The sequence below is a fragment of the Alnus glutinosa genome, chromosome 6 (genome assembly GCF_958979055.1).
Source record: "Alnus glutinosa chromosome 6, dhAlnGlut1.1, whole genome shotgun sequence".
Lineage (NCBI taxonomy): Eukaryota > Viridiplantae > Streptophyta > Magnoliopsida > Fagales > Betulaceae > Alnus > Alnus glutinosa.
Window position 1 is genome coordinate 28815674 of NC_084891.1, and position 20807 is coordinate 28836480.

The 20807-nt window shown below is 34.7% G+C and overlaps 2 protein-coding genes across 2 annotated transcripts; both read left to right on the forward strand.

Annotated features, from left to right (window-relative positions):
- The first annotated feature begins 8300 nt into the window (after positions 1-8300).
- On the forward strand, positions 8301-12463 carry LOC133871890 (alcohol dehydrogenase-like 7). The gene is made up of 10 exons (XM_062309345.1): positions 8301-8458; positions 8563-8699; positions 8777-8823; positions 9796-10121; positions 10335-10417; positions 10523-10598; positions 10790-10854; positions 11085-11180; positions 11801-11965; positions 12049-12463. The coding sequence occupies exons 1-10, from the start codon at positions 8407-8409 to the stop codon at positions 12163-12165; spliced, it is 1164 nt and encodes a 387-aa protein (XP_062165329.1). The 5' UTR covers positions 8301-8406; the 3' UTR covers positions 12166-12463.
- Positions 12464-14015: 1552 nt separating this feature from the next.
- On the forward strand, positions 14016-20791 carry LOC133871690 (alcohol dehydrogenase-like 7). The gene is made up of 10 exons (XM_062309111.1): positions 14016-14394; positions 16431-16570; positions 16690-16736; positions 17552-17877; positions 18313-18395; positions 18478-18553; positions 18901-18965; positions 19489-19584; positions 19914-20081; positions 20338-20791. Exons 1-10 carry the CDS (start codon positions 14016-14018, stop codon positions 20452-20454), a joined length of 1497 nt encoding a protein of 498 aa, XP_062165095.1. The 3' UTR covers positions 20455-20791.
- Positions 20792-20807: the final 16 nt, after the last annotated feature.

Genomic DNA, 20807 nt, shown 5'->3' on the forward strand with positions numbered 1-20807 from the left:
TACGCATGAGGCAAGGTTTGATGACATCAACAAAGGCTTTGATTTACTCGTTGAAGGGCACAGTCTTCGTTGTGTAATTTGGATGCAGGAAAAAGAATTAAGAGCCCCCCCCCCCCCCCCCCCCACACACACACACACCCATTATCTTTTGATTTACTATGCACTTTCCTAGCCTTCACTGGCAACCTGTTTCTTTTTTTAAGCATGTGCTGAGTATTCTAATCGATCTGTGCAAGTTCCAATGTTTGATCAAATAATAGCTGTCAACACGTTTGTTTGCTAAACATATCTTATACATTGGCCAGCTCTTTCTTATATTTTTTATTCTTCTTCTTATTTATTTATTTATTTGTTGTTTTTTTTTTTTTTCCTGTAAGAATGGGGTACAATCGAATACTGAATGCTTCTCTATGACCCTGCAAATGCACTAGATGCCCCCAGGGATTTGTTGAGAGGGTCTTTATTTTCTTTGGCCTGGAATTAACCCACAGTTCCAGTTCCCTTTGTGGATCACTACCACAGTACCACTGCGTACAAGTGTTATTAGGGACGGAGCCATACATTTAGCTAAAAGGAGGCTAAACAAAAAATAAATTAAAATATGTAGTTAAAATATAAATACAAAATATACTGAGTAGGTTTAATTAGTATCTCTTCATCTTCAAGTTGTTCACAGTTACTCTTGCAAGTTCAGTTAGATGATTAGCATAAATGTTTTACACGTGCTTATATGAGCTGTATTTTCTTGTTAGAAAGTTAGAACACGTGTTTAATATCTAGACTGTTTCTGGATTACAGATGTAACTTAGTTGATCTTTTTCTTTCTTTACCTTTGTAATCATACAGTATATAAGTTGTATTCTGTTTTCTTTTTTCATAATTACGTAATGAAAGCAATTCTCAAATTCTCTCCAAATATCTTTTGTTCTTCATCTTCTGTTGTTGATTTACAACTTCTGTAATAGCTTACTATCTGAAATGGTATCAGAGCAGCAGGTATTGATCATCGCTGTTCTTCTCTGATTGTTCTATGTTCTCTTATTGATCTTCATTGAATTCTCTGTTTTTCTTTGATTCAATTCATACTGTTCTTAGTTGAATTTCTTGATCTTCTTTTCAATATTCTGATTCAAAATGCCTTCTGTTAATCCTCAAACTTCTAATGATGAAGTCGAATTCGTGGAATTTGTTCTACCAAATTCTACATCAAATTCTGCGCCTTTTGCTGCAGAATTTTCCAATCCCTATTATCTTCATCACGGAGATAGTCCAGGGACTCTCCTTGTTTCTCAGCCTTTGGTTGGAAGCAATTATCATACCTGGAAACGATTAATGGTAATGGCACTTTCTGCCAAGAATAAGTTAGGTTTTATAGACGGTTCTTTGGTAAAACCTAATGTCGAATCTCCTGAGTACTTTGCTTGGAATAGATGCAATAATATGGTGCTTTCGTGGATTCTCAACTCTGTTTCTCAAGAGATCTCTGCAAGTATCATCTTCATGGAATCCGCTCATGAGATGTGGAACGATATCAAAGAGCGATTTTCTCAATCCAATGGACCTCGCATTTTCCAACTACAGAAGGCTATATTTGCTCTTTCATAGAATAGCAACTCTGTTACTTCTTACTATACTGCTCTCAAGGGTCTTTGGGACGAGTTGAACAATTATCGTCCTTTGCCTCTCTGTTCCTGTGGGACTTCCCGAATAATTCATGAATTTCAGCTGCAAGAATATGCGTAGCAGTTCTTAATGGGACTCAATGAGTCTTATCCGTGGGCAAATTTTGTTTATGGATCCCTTACCATCCATAAACAAAATTTTTTCCATGATTGTTCAAGAGGAGAGGCAGAGAGAGATTACCTCTACATTCTTTGCACCTATCAGTGCTACTCCAGCTGCTATGGTGACGAGATGCAATTCTTCGAAGCCATCAACTTTCCAAGGTCAAAGGACACAGTACCCTCGTAAAGAGCGTCCCATGTGCACTCATTGTGGTCTCCTTGGGCATACAATTGAGAAATGCTACAAGTTGCATGGATATCCTCTTGGATATAAATTCACAAAGGGCAAGCAAATTTTTTCAGCTAATCAAGTTTCTGAATGTTCCATGCCTCAGCCTCAGCTTCCTATCACTTCTGATCAGTGTCAACAACTATTGGCACTACTGCGGGCTAAGGTTGCTGATGATGCTTCGGTTCCACCTGCTCCAAATGATAATCAAGATCATTTGTTCTCTGAGATGACAGGTACTCCTTTTTGCTTTTCTTCTTTTCAAACACATAATCTTGAAGGAAAACATTCGGTTTTCTCTTCACAATCTCTTTTTCAATTAGCTATGCATAATTCTCATAGGTATCCGTGGGTCATTGACACGGGTGCCACAGATCATATTGTTTGCTCAGTTTCACTTCTTACGTCTATTACTTCTCTTGTCACTAAAAAGGTCCGATTACCAAATGGCAATTCTGCAGTTGTCACACACATTGGCACTGTTAAAATTTCTGCCAGTTTAATTTTGACTAATGTCTTGTGTGTTCCCTCTTTTTCTTTTAATCTCATCTCTGTAAGCAAGCTAGTTAAGTTCTTTAACTGCTGTTGCATTTTCTTGTCTGAATTTTGTTTCATTCAGCAAGTGTCCGGCTGGAAGACGATTAGGCTGGGTAAGGAAATTGGTGGCCTCTATCATCTTCTCCGGCATAACTTGGATGACCTTTTACCATTGTCTGTTCCTACTTTGAATTCTGTTTCAATAACACCTGTATCACACATTGGTAGCACTTTACCTTCAGTTACTTCTGTAAATAATTCTGTACATATTTCTGCCAATGTGTGGCACTCTAGGCTTGGTCACTTGTCTGATTCAAGATTACATTTGCTTCACAATGTAATTCCTGGTTTGTCTAGTACTTCAAATAAAAATTGTTCAGTTTGTCCTTTAGCTAAACAACATCGCATTTCTTTTCCTATTAGCACTACTTCTTCCACATGCATTTTTGATATCATTCATTGTGATATTTGGGGCTCTTTTTCAACACCTTTTTCAAATAATTCCCGATTCTTTCTCACTATTGTTGATGATTTTAGCCGATTCACTTGGGTATTCTTAATGTCTCATAAATCTCAGACACGATATCTTCTTACTTCATTCTTTTCTTTAGTAGAGACTCAATTCAATGTCAAAATCAAATGTTTAAGATCTGATAATGGCAGTGAGTTTCATATGCCTGATTTCTTTTCTTCCAAAGGAGTTATACATCAATGCACTTGTGTTGAAACTCCTCAACAAAACGCAGTGGCTGAGAGAAAGCATCAACATCTTTTAAATGTTGCCCGTGCCCTTCGATTTCAGGCTCATTTGCCTCTTAAATTTTGGGGTGAATGTATTCTTACAGCAGCCTACCTCATCAACCGCACCCTAACTCCCTTACTCAATAACACAACCCCTTTTGAACGTTTGTATTCCATTGTTCCCACATATTCTCATCTTAAAGTGTTTGGATGTTTGTGCTATGCTTCCACACTTTCCAGAAATCGCACCAAATTCGATCCTAGGGCCCGAGCTTGTATTTTTCTTGGTTACCCTTCTGGTGTCAAAGGCTACCGGCTCTATGATATTACTCTTAAACAATTTTTCATATCTCGGGATGTTGTATTTCATGAGACAATTTTTCCTTATTCTTCTCCACATTCAATTTCTTCAACACCTTCTTGTTCTAATCAACTTGTTTTACCTAAGTCCATTTCTTCTTTTGATATTTTTCCATCTTCTACTATTTCTCCTACTTCCTCTTCTCCTTCTGTATCTCATATTCCTACTGATTTTCCTAGCAGTACCATACAACAATCTATTTCTCCTTCAAATTCTCATTTTGTTCCTTCCATTCCTATTCGGAAATCTACCAGGTCTAAGTGTCAACCAAGTTATTTGCAGGATTATCATTGTCATTTGACTGCCACTTCTTTCCCGGTTCCATCTTCAACCATGCCACTTCCGGTTCTTTCTTCAGGTATTCCTTCTTTTGGTTTATCATCTTATCTTTCTTATGATAAACTCTCTTCTACTCATAAATGTTTTAGCTTATCTGTTTCATCTTACTTTGAGCCTTGGTTTTATCATCAAGCGGCTAAGATTCCTCATTGTTGTGATGCCATGAGAGCTGAAATTGATGCCCTTGAGGCCAACCATACATGGAAATTGGTTGCCAACCATACATGGAAATTGGTTGCCAACCATACATGGAAATTGGTTGATCTTCCTCCGGGTAAGCATGCTATTGGTTGTAAGTGGGTTTACAAGGTTAAGTTGAAAGCTGATGGTAGTCTTGAGAGATATAAGGCCCGGTTAGTTGCTAAGGGTTATATCCAAAGTGAAGGATTGGATTTCTATGAAACTTTCTCTCCAGTTGCTAAGTTGACAACTGTGAGATGCTTACTTGCAGTGGCTGCGGCAAAGAACTGGTTTTTACACCAATTGGATGTTAACAATGCTTTCCTCTATGGGGATTTGCATGAGGAGGTTTACATGGAGCCTCTTGGTTTTTCTTCTAAGAGTTCTCAAGTATGTCAGCTCACCAAATCACTTTATGGATTGAAACAAGCATCTAGACAGTGGTTCTCTAAATTCTCTTCCACTTTACTTAGCCTTGGTTTTCTACAATCCAAATCTGATTATAGTCTATTCACAAGACATATTGGTACTTCTTTTATTATTCTTCTTGTCTATGTTGATGACATAGTATTGGTCGGAAACAATTCTGCAGACATTGCATCTTTTATTCAATTACTGAATCTGAAATTCAAACTTAAGGATTTGGGTGATTTGAAGTATTTTTTGGGCTTAGAAGTTGCTCGAAAGTCCACTGGAATTTCTGTGTGTCAGAGGAAGTATGCTCTGGAAATTTTGGAAGATTCAGGTTTACTTGCATCTAAACCTGTAAATTTTCCTATGGATAGTAACCTTAGACTTTCAAAGCTTGAAGGTGATCTTTTGGATGATCCTTCTGTCTATCGTCGCCTGGTTGGTCGCTTGATTTACTTAACGATTACTAGACCTGATTTGGCTTACTTGGTACAAGTATTAAGTCAATTTATGTCTACTCCTCGGAAACCTCATCTGGATGCAGCACTTAGAGTCCTTCGGTATGTTAAGTCTGCTCCCAGTCAAGGTCTTTTCTTCTCTGCCCAATGTGATTTCAAATTGAAATCTTTCTGTGATGCTGATTGGGTTGCCTGTCCAGACACTAGGCGATCGGTTACTGGATTCTGTCTATTCCTTGGTGATTCTCTTATTTCTTAGAAGTCCAAGAAGCAACAGACTGTGTCTCGGTCATCTGCTGAATCTGAGTATAGGGCCATGGCTGTGGCTTGTTGTGAGATCATGTGGATTTCCTCTTTGCTTAAGGATCTTCATGTTTATTCTCCTCACTCTGCTTTGCTCTTTTGTGACTCACAAGCTGCCTTACACATTGCTGCCAACCCCGTTTTCCACGAATGAACAAAGCATATTGACATCGACTGCCACCTCGTTCGTGAACAGATTCAAAAGGGTGTTATTCGAACTTTTCATGTCAAATCTGATCATCAGCTTGCTGATATTTTCACTAAGCCTCTTGGCTTTGCTCCGTTTTCTGCAATCACTTCCAAGATGAACCTCTTAAATATATACGGTTCATCTTGAGGGGGGGTTTCACAGTTACTTTTGCAAGTTCAGTTAGATGATTAGCATAAATGTTTTACACGTGCTTATATGAGCTGTATTTTCTTGTTAGAAAGTTAGAACACGTGTTTAATATCTAGACTGTTTCTGGATTACAGATGTAACTTAGTAGATCTTTTTCTTTCTCTACCTTTGTAATCATACAGTATATAAGTTGTATTCTGTTTTCTTTTTCATAATTACGTAATGAAAGCAATTCTCAATTTCTCTCCAAATATCTTTTGTTCTTCATCTTCTGTTGTTGATTTACAACTTCTGTAATAGCTTACTATCTGAAAGTTAACACATTCTTGTGTGCTTGAAAAAAAAAATGCATATTTTCTACAATACATTTTCTTATTTATTTCTTTTCAACTTTACACTATATCATCTACAACATAAACTAATATTTCATTTTATTCAATAGGTAATATCAGTCACAATATGGTGAAGTGATCGATGCTTTTCACGGCGTAGCTGAACCGCCTATTAATCTAAAATTTATTCATTAAGATTCAAATTCCTGCAAAGATCAATATTCTTAAGATTTTTTTTTTTAATCTTCATCTTTTTAAGTTTTCAGCACTCAAGAATGAACCTCCAAAAAAATATGCTGAGAAATTTGCTCATATGTTTTCGGCCTGCACCTGTACTTTAATTCATTTAAATTTCTCCATAAATTATAGACAATTTCACAAAGAACCAATTGACACAGATAAGTTCTAAAAGGTTTATTCCTCTGCACTTTACCAACAAAAATGGGCCAAAATTTTTAACGGATAAGACCAAAATTTTTAATAAATAAAGGCCAAATACTGAAAATCAAACTATACTTACTATTCTTTTATTTCCTTTTTTTTTTCAAAAGAACTAAGAGGTCATGGTCCCTATTGGCTATCCCAACCCCGTTCCTGAGTGCTACTCTCCCTGTGGGAGCTTCTAAGTTCTTATCGTAGTTAAGCATTTTTCTAGATAATTTATTTAGGAAAATGCATTTAATGCTTCGACTTAAGTAAATGTTAAATCAGAATTGGACAAAAGTTGAAAAAGTAGCATAATAAAATGCCTTTTCAAAACTGCAACTCATGAGCAACATCTAGGGTATGTTTGACAAGGGAAATGCTTGCTGGGGAACACTTATTCGTCCCCTAACACCCATTTATAATAAAAAAACATTTTTTTATTAAAAAGAGATTCACAAAGAGTATTCCCTATGTAGCAAGGCTCGCTTGACAAACAACATACTATTACATGATAGTGGTCTAGTGGGGCATATTATTCTCATTGTTTTTCTCACTTTTTTATATTTTTTAATAATAATTTACATCAAAATATTCATATTTTTTTACTTTTTATATTACATTAATAATTTTATTATTATTATTTAAATAAAAAAAAATTCACTACAATATAAATTTTTTTTATATAAATTCTTTATATTTTATATCACATTATTACTTTTTACTGCTTTTAAAATTAACAATTTATTACTATGTTTAGTACAAACATTTACCAAACAAACCCTAATCTTGAGAAACGAATGAAAACATGGTTTTAATGCTCATCACATGCTTGGTAGTTGGTACCATCCAAATTACTATTGCTGAGTGGCATTGCAATAATCATTAGATCCACATCACCCGTGATAAGAGTTATCCACCCATAATCCAGCTAACTTTTGCATGTTTCAAGGAATTCAGAGAGATGAATCGAATATTAATGAAATGATTAACTTAATTATATTTTGTTTGTTTAAAATTTTAAAATAAATAATAATTTAACAATCATAAATAAATTCACTAATAAAAAAAAAGTATAAAAATAGAAAACCACTAAAAAATTCAAAATCCTAATACATTAAAATCTCACTTTTATAAAAAGAGTTATTCAAATGTGAAAATAAAAGAAAAAAATACAAATAAAATTCACTTTTACTGAGAAGAGTGATAACTCTGTTTTTCTCTTCGTTTCAAGACGATATTGTTATTTTTTTTTGTTTTTCTTTGTTGCTGTTAACTATATTGGAGAAAATATATGAAAGAGAAAGATAAAAAAGAGAGTGATGACGTAAAGAGATGAATGAACAAAATTTTTATTATAATAAAATATACATATAATAATATTATATAGGTCTTTATTTATAAAGAGACAATAAATAAAGGGCAAGAAACTATATAATACATAAGATAGAGAATAACATATAGAACAAACAAAAAAATGTGGACTAAAGAAAACCAAAAGAACAATTTAATTGTGGAGCAAAAGTGGGATAACCTTTCCTACTGGCCTCTGGGAGAAGAAAGTGGAGTAACGAAAACGGAAGCCTATTTAAAAATGGAAAGGTAATAGGGCCCTTTGATGGGCATACTTGTGTTTTATATATCAAATAAGAAGAGAAACTCCTGACGTACAGGTACAGCTTCTCAGCTGAACAACGAACACTTTTGACTTTCTGTGACGAGAAAGCAACCCCGCCTTTTGAATATGGCGGCGACCCTCCTGGAAATATCGCATTGTTATCCGATCCAATCCATTTGGATGCCCCTTTTTTTTTTAAAAAAAAAAAAATTTATAGACGCTGACATTTGTCCAACAGAGCCACGTTTGACCTTACTCCTACCCAACTCCTGTTGTCGCAGATTCTCACATTGTAAGAGAGAGAGAGAGAGAGAGAGAGAGAGAGAGAGAGAGTGCGAGTCTTGGTCGCCATGGATGGGAAATCGTCAAGCGAAACTAGAGGGAAGCCCATTAGATGCAGAGGTAGCTCTTGAAGAGTCTGAAACTAATTTCTTAAACTATCTTGACACTTGGAAGTGTCTGAAACTGATTTCTAAATGTTTTGTATGTGTATATATACATATTAGCTGCGGTAAGTCGCAAACCAGGTGAGCCATTGGTGATCGAGGAGATCATGGTGGCGCCGCCGATGGATCGTGAGGTTCGGATTCGAATCATATGCACCTCTCTCTGTCAGAGCGATATCACTTTCTGGAAAATGAAGGTTGGTATCTCAAAGCATATTCTTTCTGAAACTCAAAACTATACGTTACTTTTATAAATTCTTGATTTTCTTGTTAGGATTTTCCTGCGATTTTTCCAAGAATTCTCGGTCACGAAGCGATCGGGTTAGTGTTACAGTCTTGTCCGTTTGTTACTCTGCCTTTTCCTTTTGTTTTTCCATTTTTCCATGACGTAGGACAAAAGACCAACCCTTCATGAATTTTGTTGAGTCTTGCTAGTTGTTTTAAGGGTATTTTAGCTTTATTTGTAATAATTAGGAATTCTTATCCTTATCTAATTTGTGTTAGGATTTATAATAGTCTTAGAATTTGGATTCATAGCCATGTTATGGATTTGTTTTCATTGTCGTTTATTAAGTAAAATTTATCAAGAGAGTTTCTCTATGTTTTCTTGTTAGCTTCCGATGATTTTCCTGATGAATTCAGTTATGTTTATGGTGGGATTCCAAAACTTTTTGGGGTTATTGTGAATAACAAGAGTTACCCACTAGTTTCCATGAGATGTAAAATTTCTTGAGGTTTGTTCTTACTTCTGAGGGAATGTTACTGAAATTAAGTTGACTGTGTATTGTGACTTTGTTTACCATTCACCTTTGTTGTCAAAGTTAGAAAAGTTGAACTCAAGTAATTTGTTTCCTCGGTTTTTGTCTTGCATTATACATAATGCCAACGAGGAATTGCAATATTAACATGTAGAGACACACAAATATGGAAGTGACCAACTACTTTTGCAGATAATGCTCTGTATTGCATCTGCAAGAGACTAAATCAACTTAATCAATGCAATCTCATCCTATCAGCTGTTGGTTCTACCATTGGCATTTGGATCCTCTCCATTTCTATCTATTTCATGATCAGAATTCAAAGTTAGTGCATCTAGCGGTGTACATGATTCCACATTATTTAAATTTTTTAAAGACGTTCCAACATTGACTTCATATACTCCGTTAGATGAACCAAATTTAAATCTTAACCATAAAATGGAGAGGATCCTATTTCATGGGATGGAGGTATGACAAATATAATTTTTATTTTGGAATTAATGATATGTGTTCCACCAATTTTTATGTGTTGAAGGGTTGTGGAAAGTGTGGGAGAGGATGTAGATGAAGTAACTGAAGGAGACACTGTCATCCCTACATTCTTGTCAGATTGTGGAGAATGTGCAGATTGCAGATCAAAAAAGAGCAACCTATGTTCAAAACTCCCTTTCAAGGTCTCTCCTTGGATGCCCAGATATGAGACCAGCAGATTCACTGACCTCAAAGGAGAGGTTTTATATCATTTTCTTTCTGTCTCAAGCTTTACCGAGTATACAGTGGTAGACATTGCCCATTTAACAAAAATTGACTCCTCAATCCCTCCAAACAGGGCATGCCTCCTTAGTTGTGGAGTATCAACAGGTAATTGGCATGAACTTTGTTATATATGAAAGTGTCACTTGACTTGATGCTCATTAACTTGAACAAATTTAACAATCATAGTGGAGAAGTACTGCAGTTGAGCTTGAATCAGAGTTGAGAACCATAGTATGGAGAACATATGAGCCCATCAGATCAACTCATTAAAGGTTGACCTTCCACATAATAGTAACTTCTGTCATACTTGTGTTTTAGGGTTTGGGGCTGCTTGGAGAACGGCAAATGTGGAGGCAGGATCGACTGTTGCTATTTTTGGGCTGGGGTCTATTGGATTAGCAGTACGAACTTGCAGAACTTAGTATCAGTATTGTTTTACCTTCTTCCTTGCATTCATCCTTGACAGGCTGTATAGAAAAGCTCATGGTTATCCGTTGATTTTCTAGGTCGCAGAGGGAGCTAGACTATGTGGAGCTACTAAAATCATTGGAGTGGATGTGAACCAAAACAAATTTGAAATCGGTGAGTACATTTTATTCGAGGTACAGTAATTTAATAAATCTAATGTTATCTATGTTTCCAGGTAGTTATAAGTCAGATTAAGCAGAAATTGATTAATATAACGGTGTAAAAAATCTTGTATCGTAATCAGATTCCGAGTAAGCTCTAATTGGGTTCTTGATTATCTTTTGCTTTTTTTTTTTTCAATACAGGTAAAAAATTTGGAGTCACAGACTTTGTCAATGCTGGAGACTGTGGGAATAAATCTGTGACCCAGGTCTTCTCTTATAATTGTTGAATGATTCCTATTACTAAGTTTTATACTTCTATCCTTTGTTAACCTTGGGATAAACTGTTTATGCTTTGTAAAGTAAACATGCTTTTTGGTGGCTTGAACATTTACCCACGAATATCTTGTAGTATCAAAGTTATTAATGATTAATGTATACATGAATTACATGCTCCTATTTTTTAACTGTTGCAGTTTCTTTTCATCTCATTGGGCAGATGATCAATGAGATAAGTGGTGGAGGTGCAGACTATTGCTTTGAGTGTGTCGGATTGCCATCCTTGGTGCAGGAAGCATATGCCTGCTGCCGAAAGGTCTCTCTCTCTCTCTCTCTCTCTCACACACAAACACCCTTGGCGATGCATCACCTTTCTCCATTTCACTTTGAATTCAAGGATTTTCTCTACATTATGGAGATCTTGTGTGGTCTAACTGCTTTACTTGACTTCAGTTATGGCATAGTTAATCAAATCTAGCCCCAGCATCACACATCTCAAATCTTCATCAAGATGAACCAAGTATCACTAGTAGTGCTTGTCAAAATCGATCTTATACCCATACCTTAGAAATGAGGTCATGACTGATGACCCAAGATGGGCTCAAGCTTGGTGAACTTGAGCACACATATGAAAGATTATTGATTTGAATTGTGAAAAGTAAGAGAAGTAAAAAGACAAGCTTAGATGAATTTTTTTGTGGTATGCGCTTGCGCTTATCTAATCACTGATTGAAGTTGTGGCGTGTTGAAGAGAAAATTGAAGCAAAAGAACATGCAGCACATAGGAATAATTCAATTGGGTGATTGATTATTGTACCACATACCGATGGCCCCCTGTATTCTTTTTCCTTAAAATGTCTCAGATCTCGTTTTTTGTGTGTGTGGTATGGTGCACTGAATAATAATTGATAATGTAATCTTATCTCTCTTTCCCAGGGTTGGGGAAAAACAATTGTGTTAGGAGTGGCCAAGCCGGGTTCACAAGTGAACCTTAGCTCTTTTGATGTTCTTCATAGCGGGAAAACCCTCATGGGATCCTTATTTGGAGGACTCAAAGCTAAATCTGATATTCCCGTCCTCCTTCAACGCTACTTGGACAAGGTGATTTAACGGTTATTAATGATTATATTTTCATTTCTTCTTTCTTTTTTCTAATTGCCTTCTTTCATTTTGATTTCTGTCAGGAACTGCAGCTGGATGAATTTGTCACGCATGAGGTAAGGTTTGATGACATCAACAAAGCTTTTGATTTACTCATTGAAGGACAGTGTCTTCGTTGTGTAATTTGGATGGACAAATGAGTAAGCTCCTATGGAATTTGATAGTGGTGAAGGCTCAATGACAACAATAAAACTATTGATTTGCTATGGACTTTGCTAGCCTTTCACTAGCAACCGCCAACCGGTTTTTTTTTTTTTAGCACATGCTGTATTCTTATCGACCAAATAATAGCTGTCGCCACGTTTGTTTGCTAAACATATCTTATACATTGGACAGCTCTTTCCTTTTCTTGTAAGAATGACGTGCAATTGAGCACTGAATGCTTCACAGCAAATGCAGTAGATGCCTCTAGTATTTGTTGGGGGAGTAGTTTGACTATGTTTGATAATGTGTTTTGTTTGTGTGTATTTGCCTTTTTTTTTTTTTTTTTTTTTTAAGTTTGGAAAAGTGTTTTGACGTGACATAAAGATAAAAACTGTTTTTGTATTTTTAAGAGTGTTTTATATTTGGGTTGTTTGTTAATTTAATTTAATTGTTTTTTTGAAGAGAAAACCAAAGGAAAAAAAAAAAAAACCAATTAGAGAAGCATTGATTAGCGAGCCTCCTTTGGTTTTTTCCCATTCAATGGTTGCTAATTAATCCATACAAGCTGCTGTTATCTAATTTCTGCTTAGAATACAATGAGAAATCCATCATCTTTAACTGGAACCCACAGTTCCAGTTAAATCCCAACATCATTTATTTCCATGAGAAAGAAGAAGAGTTGTGTAAAATGTAGAAACCTCATATATTGACTTGTAAAACCTGTCTTTTGAGACTGTCTCACATTATTGACCGAAGTTTAAATCCCTTGATTCACTTGGGGTACATTTGAGATTGTGATTTCGTAGACAATAAGTGCAATTTTAAACTAAATCGTAGAACATAAATTATTTGAGAGTTACATTTTTAACAATTATGATTTGAAAACGCAGAAAATCTGTTTTTTCAAATCACATGTAAGATGATACTTTTTTGAAAACGCAGAATTTTAAAGGCTAAACCACGATTTTGCCCAACACTTAACTGCGTTTTTAAAAATCACTTTTTAAAATCACACATTTTAAAATCGCAAAACCAAATAAACTCTTAATGAGGAATGCTAGAGCATCTTCTTGTGTTCTCCTGGAATGGCATAGATGTAATTTTTTTTGATTAAAAAATTGCATTTGTGCCATCCAAAATGACATAGATATAATTTTTTAATTACATTTATGTCATTCCAGGAGAACACTGGGAGATGTTCTAGCATTTCTCAACTCTTAATAGTCGGATGAGGAACAATTTAAATGTTCGGAGTTTATCCATGCATTAACCAGTATAATACTTTAGCTGGATTGGCTCATTTGGCCCAATCAAAAATCTATAAGATAAGTAACCTTATCTCAAATGTTCCATTTCATTTGAAATAACCTTATCTTTATCTTCTGTCGTCCCTAATCCCTTTTATCCTTCCCTTAAAAAAAGCCTTTTGACCCGTGCATACAAGCATCAATCAAAGAAGTTAAGTACTGTATTGATTTGTGAGACAGCATTCAACGATTATATCTAAAAACAATGTTCCACAATTTATCTTCCAATTTTCATGGGATGCCTCCGACATTGCAATTTGCAAGCCTTCACACCTCATCAATATCTATGTATAGTAATGTTTTGGTCCTAAACGGGTCATGTCTGTATAATCTATTAATAATCCAATTGTCGCGGTTTGTTAGGCAACTGTCTGTCTGCCCACTTATAAATAACATTTTGCACCTACTAACAACAATGTCACGAGTCCCACATTGCCACTTTGTTTGAGGGATAATAAGTGAGAGATATCATGTTTTGAGATTGCGTTAAGGAGCTTATAAAGTGTTTTTAGTGTATAAAAAAGTTGTGTCGAGCAAAAATGGGTCCGTTTGCTAAAAAAATTAAAAAACATATTTTTGGTCTTACAAAGTCCAAAACTGAGTTTTGGGAGAAGCTTGAAAATAAAGCTGTTTCTATAGACAAAAGCCCTATTTCTCAACGCAATCCTAAACAGGCTCAGAATCTTGTTAGCACAAGTGATAAAACGGCAACCAGTGATAGCACTGGTGATAAAACGACAACCAGTGATAGTACAGGTGACAAAATGGCAACCAGTGATAACACGGGTGATAAAATGACAACCAGTGATAGCACGGGTGATAAAACTGCAACCAGTGATCGCACGGGTGATAAAACAACAGCCAGTTATCGCACGGGTGATAAAACGGCAACCAATGGGAAGCCCATTCGATGCAAAGGTACCTCTTGGGATAATCTTGTGAAACTTTTTTTTTTTTTTTTTTTAGATATATGAAAATTTGTAAATATGATATTTTTAAAAAGGATAGGTTAATAATGGTTTTGAAAATTCTCTCTCTCTCTCTCTCTCTTCTTCTTCTTCTTCTTCTTTTTTTGAAAATGTATTTTGATATGATATAAAAGTGAAAATATTAATAAAATGATTAAAGACAATTGCAGTGATATTATATGGTCAATCATTTTGAAAATGTATTAATTTTTTTTATTAATATTATTTAGTATCAACAAGAATTTTTGCACCATCCAAATGTTTTACAACAAATTAATGTTTATAAGAGTGAGGCGGTGCATCATAGCTGATAGTGGAAAATGGGGGGTTTTTAAGAGTTCACACCCATGTTAGTAGGGAAAAAGAGGATATGATTCACTAATTAAAATTAATAAATAAATAAATAAAGAGAACAAAAAAAAAAGAAAAAAAATGAAGGAAAATGAAGATTTATTTATTTATTTATTTTCCCTCAAGACAAATACTTTAACAAACAAACTCAATGTTCCTAATTAGTAACAAGGCAACAATTACAAGAGTTTTTGGGTGATTGCCAGACCATGCTTCCAGGCTTTGAGTAACTACACACAAGGTATGCTACTAGAGTGGCTATTGTTAAAATTTATATTATACGCATATATCCCTTAATGTACCAAAATAAATAAATAAAACATATAAACAAAAAGAAGTATTTGACAAGAACATTAAGGTAAGTCATGCCATGGTTTTAGTTGAAATTGACTTGTGAACATTTGTTAACCATGACCAATTTCAGTTTACAGCCTCAATTTCTCATAACAATGAGGAATAATTCAAGTGTTCGGAGTTTATTCGTGTGTTAACCAGTATAATCCTTTAGCTAGCTTGGCCCAATCAAAAAGCTAAGAGATAACTTATCTCATATGTTCCATTTCATTTGAAATAATATTATTTCTATCTTCTGTCATCCCTAATCTCTTTTATCATTCCCTTAAAAAATAGCCTTTGACCCCACATATAAGCATCAATCATATAAGCATCAATCAAATAAGTTAATTATTGCATTGATTTGTGAGATATAATCGGAAAAGAATGTTCCACAATTTATCTTCCAATTTTCATGGAATGTCTCAGACTGCTCATCAACATCTATGTATAGTAGTGTTTTGGTCTCTATAATCTCTTAATAATCCTCTAATCCTACATGTAGACGCTATTGCAGTTCATTAGGCAACTGTCTCTCTGCCCACCTTATAAATAGCATTTCTCACCCACCAACAACCATGTCACGAGTTCTACATTGCCACTTTGTTTGAGTGATAATAAGAGAGAGATAGTCTGTTTGAGACTGTGTTAAGAAGCTTACAAAGTGCTTTTAGTACATAAAAAAATTGTGACAAGCAAAAAATTGGTCCCTTTGCTAAAAAAATTAAAAAGCATTCTTTTGGTCTTAAAAAGTCCAAAACTGGGTTTTGGGAGAAGCTTGAAAATGAAGCTGTTTCTATAGATAAAAGCTATATTTTTCAACGCAATCTTAATCAGGCTCATAATCCTGGTAGCACGAGTGATAAAACGGAAACCAGTGGTAGCACGGTGATAAAATGGCAACTAGTGGGAAGCCCATTCGATGTAGAGGTATCTCTTGGGATAATCTTGGAAAAACTTTTTTTAAAATTTATTTTTAGATATATGAAAATTTGTAAATATGATATTTTCAATAAGGATAGGTTAATAGTGGTTTTGAAAATTGTTTTTTTTTTTTTTTAAACGAGGATATGATATAAAAGTGAAAATAATTTTTTGGTGGGTGAGAAATATTTTTTGGTAGGGCCTATATTCAGATGCAAAACTATATTTGTGTACCTGTGTAACCTCCCTCAGTGGAGGAGCCAGGTGGTTGCTCAGCCACCAAAATCTGTTTGATAAAACCTTTTTGCACTATTTTTTTTTTATTATTATTACTTTTTTAGAAGTGAAACTGATATGTTCATGTTGTATACAATGTAGCTGCGGTTGGTCGGGCACCAGGTGAGCCTCTAGTGATTGAGGAGATCATGGTGGCGCCGCCGATGCCTCGAGAGGTTCGAATTCGAATCATATGCAGCTCTCTTTGTCACACCGATGTTAGTATATGGAAATTGAAGGTTGTTATTTTAAAACACTCTTTATGGAACTCAAACTTTTGGTATTTTTAGATTTACGTTCATAAAATCTTGAAATTTGTTGACACATATATGCCAATTTTTTTTTTTTTTTATGTTTGAAGGATCCTCCTGGAATTTTTCCAAGAATTTTTGGTCATGAAGCTATCGGGTTAGTACGTGTTACATTTTTGTCTATTGACTACTAATTTTTTTTTTTTTTTTTTTTTTTGTTGGGGACTTTCACATTATTAAATTACTAATTGTCTCAAAACTTTAAGTTTATAAAAAAAGAGTAAATTTAATTAATATTTTAACACTTTCACTCACACGCTCTCAACAAGTAAAACACATACAATATGATGGGTATGTTTAATAATTAATTTTGTAATTGAAAAAGTTATTTATTTAATATATTTTTTTGGTTAAATAGTAATAAAAAGTAATTGATGTGATATAAAAAATATGAATGTTTTTAGTTTGACTTTTTTTAAAAAAAATTGAAATGGTTTGTCAAATGGTGCCAATACTTTAACATACGTGCGGTGTATATCTTATTAAGGCCCTGTTTGAAATCCCCTTTCTCCTCCCCTCCCATTCTTTTTATTTCTCTCAAAAAAAATATCAATTTCAAAACATTTTTAATTTTTTTTTCACTTTTTATATCACATCAACAATTTTTTAATACTTTTTAAATAAAAAACTCACTACAATACAATTTTTTCTCACTTTTCCATATAAATTATTTCAACTTTATATCACATCAATCTTATTTTTCAATTATTAAAAAAAATTCCAAAGGAGAGGGGAGGGGAGGGGAAAGGAAAGGAAATTTCAAACGGGTAAATCTCTTATTAAGAGAAAATATAAGCCCACACGTATGTTAAAATATTAACAAAATGCAAACATAATTTAATCATTTTGTTGTGATGATTTACAAGCTTCTTCTTTTTGTCTTTTTTTTTTTTTTTTTTTGTGTGTGTGTAGAGTTGTGGAAAGCGTAGGGGAGGATGTAGATGAAGTGACTGAAGGAGATACAGTGATCCCTACATTCGTCTCAGATTGTGGAGAATGTGAAAACTGCAGATCAAAGAAGAGCAATCTGTGTTCAAAACTCCCTTTCACTGTATCTCAATGGATGCCTAGATATGAGACCAGCAGATTCACTGACCTCAATGGAGAGGTTATATACCACTTTATGTTTGTGTCCAGCTTTAGTGAGTATACAGTGGTAGACGTTGCCCATGTGACCAAATTTGATCCCTCAATTCCTCCAAATAGGGCATGCCTCTTCAGCTGCGGAGTATCAACAGGTAATTCCGTCACTGTTTGAAAAGTACATGACTTTTAAAAATGCAGGTAGACGTTTGATAAAATCTGTAATATATACGATACCTGTCGTGTGAAAACGCGGTTCGGTCTTTAAAATCGTACGTTTTTCAAAAACACTCTTACTTACTCTATGAAAACGTTACAACTTACAACTGCCATTTTTCATTCCCGAACAAGAAAAGTTTTGCGATTTTGTTTAAAAACACACTATTCAAAACCCACATTTCAGAAGAACGTACACTTGAGTATCAGGTCTACTAGTTGAAAGTTGGCCTTTCATATAACAATAACCTCTTTTGTGCACCTTTCTCCTTTGTATTTTTTGGAAGCACATTTCATGCTGCATTTTAGTATTGATTGGAAGCTTGCATTAGACTCAGAAAACATATTGATGCAGTTTAACTTTGGGGTTTTAGGGGTTGGCGCTGCTTGGAAAACAGCAAATGTGGAGGCAGGATCAACTGTTGCTATATTTGGGCTGGGGTCTATTGGATTAGCTGTATGAACTTGCACAACTTTTCTTCCTTCACTTAATCTTTGATACCCTAGAAAAAGCTCATGGCTATTTGTTGGTTTTCTAGGTTTCCGAGGGAGCTAGACTATGTGGAGCTACTACAATAATTGGTGTGGATCTTAACCCTGACAAATATGAAATCGGTAAGTATATTTTATATCTGGAGTTACTTGTTAGTTAACTGTTATACGACTGTTATATAATTTGACGATGTGACAGTGAGAATCAACATTTGTTAAAAAAAATGGATTAATTTTCACTGCCACGCTATCCCAATTATATGGCAAACATATAGTAGTCTATTAAATAGTATTAGTTATACCGAAATTATCTTTATGAAATAAATGACATCCCTTTCTTATATGAGGAGCATATGTGATCAATGCAAAAATTCTTCATTTCCAGTCAACTAATTGACTGAAAGAATCTTGTGTTGTGATCAAAATATGAGTGAGGTATGGATGATGTTCCTCTTTTGTTGTTAAAACAGGGAAAAAATTTGGAGTGACAGACTTTGTCAATGCTGGAAATTGTGGAGATAAATCTGTGAGCCAGGTTTTCCTCTTAATCCCTACGTGATAATTATTTAGTCACTGTTATTTGATTTCATACTTCTATCTATTCTTCATGCCTTTCGGTGGCATATGGGCTTGTGCCTAAGGAGCTCCATATATGTATTACTCTGTCTTTAGATGGGTTTATAATTGTTAAAGTAGAGATTAAATGATTAAATTTACATTTTTTTATCAGCTTAAGCTTTTTGAATAAGTGGTGATTTAACATAATATTGGAGCAAAATGCCATGAATTCGAATATTGTCTTCGTCAATTCACCCCCTTGGAAGTTGGAATATTTAATCTAAATGTGAGGTAAATTGATGAAAATAAGGTTGGAACTTAAGACCATTATTGATATCATGTTAAATTACCGTTTATCCTCAAAACTTAAGCCGATAAGAAATGATGAATGAAGCCAAAGAAGGGGGAAGGGGGGTGGAAGGTGGAAAAAAATTAGGATGAAGAAATTTACATCCATCTGTTTTTAATCAATTTCAGCCTCTTTTTATCTCATTGTGCAGGTTATCAATGAGATGACAAATGGGGGTGCAGACTATTGCTTTGAATGCATTGGATCGGCATCCTTGGTGCATGAAGCATATGCTTGCTGCCGAAATGTCTCTCTCTCTCTCTCCCTCCCATAAATGAACTTCAGATGAGCATAAGCTTAATTATGTGTTTATTAATTGAATTTATCAGTTATTTCAAAACTTTAAGTTGATAGAGAAGTGAATTTTTAATTATTTAGTTAATATTTTAACATTATATGTCGTTCATAGATTGAACTAAATGATTGCTTATTATGTGCCACAATATCCTCTGCCCTGGTGTAATTTTTCAGATATTAAATTTGCAGGTTGTATGTATGCATTATGGTGCACTAAAAGCAATGAATGATATATATTATAACCTTTTTTTCTTTCTTTCTTTTTCTCCTTACCTTCAGTGTTGGGGCAAAACTGTTATGGTAGGAGTGGCCAGGCCAGGGTCAGAATTGGGCCTTAGCTTTCACGATGTTCTTAACGCCGGGGGGAAAAGCATCATGGGATCCATATTTGGAGGACTCAAACCTAAATCTGATATTCCTATTCTCCTTAAACGTTACCTGGACAAGGTGATTTAACAGTTACTAGATATATATATATATATATCTGCAAGCGTTTATTTGGATGATGGTAATTAGCTTGCAAACCAAAACCCGGATTGAATTTTATGCACCAAATTCGAAATCACATGTATTTTTAATAGGATTAACAGAACATGTGATATATGTTCTTAATGACAGACGGGTTGAGCCCAAATGGGTGGAAAGCTTTGTTCATTCTTTTTTTGTTATTGTTTCTAATTTTCTTTTTGTTAATGAACATCAGGAGCTGCAGTTGGATGGATTTGTCACACATGAAATTCAGTTCGAAGACATCAACAAAGCTTTTGATTTACTCATAGAAGGACAGAGTCTTCGATGTGTGATTTGGATGGACAAATGACCGAATGTGTGAGCTCTTACTATCAGATTGGCTAAACTTCACAGCAATTGCTTTTATTTATTATTATTTTATTTTGATGATGACCCATCCTTGTTGGATAAACTCCGAATACACAATTCCGTCTGCAATACCCGTGTATCGGTTGAGTGATGACTCAAACAACCGATCTCGTAATATTAACCAAACGAGTCGACCATTCGAGCTAACCCTCGTGGGAAACTGTTTTTATGTTAGCGTGTGGCTATTCAAGTTTTAAGTGCACCATATGTAAATAAAGTCTGTACGTTCCCTAATTAACCATATGTAAATCGTGGACAGCTCTTATTATTTTTGTGTTAAATGCACTAAGAAAT

Excerpts from the sequence above, each read along its gene's own strand:
- LOC133871890 (XM_062309345.1), top strand. The coding sequence starts at position 8,407 with ATGGATGGGAAATCGTCAAGCGAAACTAGAGGGAAGCCCATTAGATGC. Across the intron at positions 10,122-10,334 it reads TAGTTGTGGAGTATCAACAG|GGTTTGGGGCTGCTTGGAGA; the intron begins GTAATTGGCATG and ends CTTGTGTTTTAG. Across the intron at positions 11,181-11,800 it reads CATATGCCTGCTGCCGAAAG|GGTTGGGGAAAAACAATTGT; the intron begins GTCTCTCTCTCT and ends TCTCTTTCCCAG.
- LOC133871690 (XM_062309111.1), top strand. The coding sequence starts at position 14,016 with ATGGGTCCGTTTGCTAAAAAAATTAAAAAACATATTTTTGGTCTTACA. Across the intron at positions 17,878-18,312 it reads CAGCTGCGGAGTATCAACAG|GGGTTGGCGCTGCTTGGAAA; the intron begins GTAATTCCGTCA and ends TTGGGGTTTTAG. Across the intron at positions 19,585-19,913 it reads CATATGCTTGCTGCCGAAAT|TGTTGGGGCAAAACTGTTAT; the intron begins GTCTCTCTCTCT and ends CCTTACCTTCAG.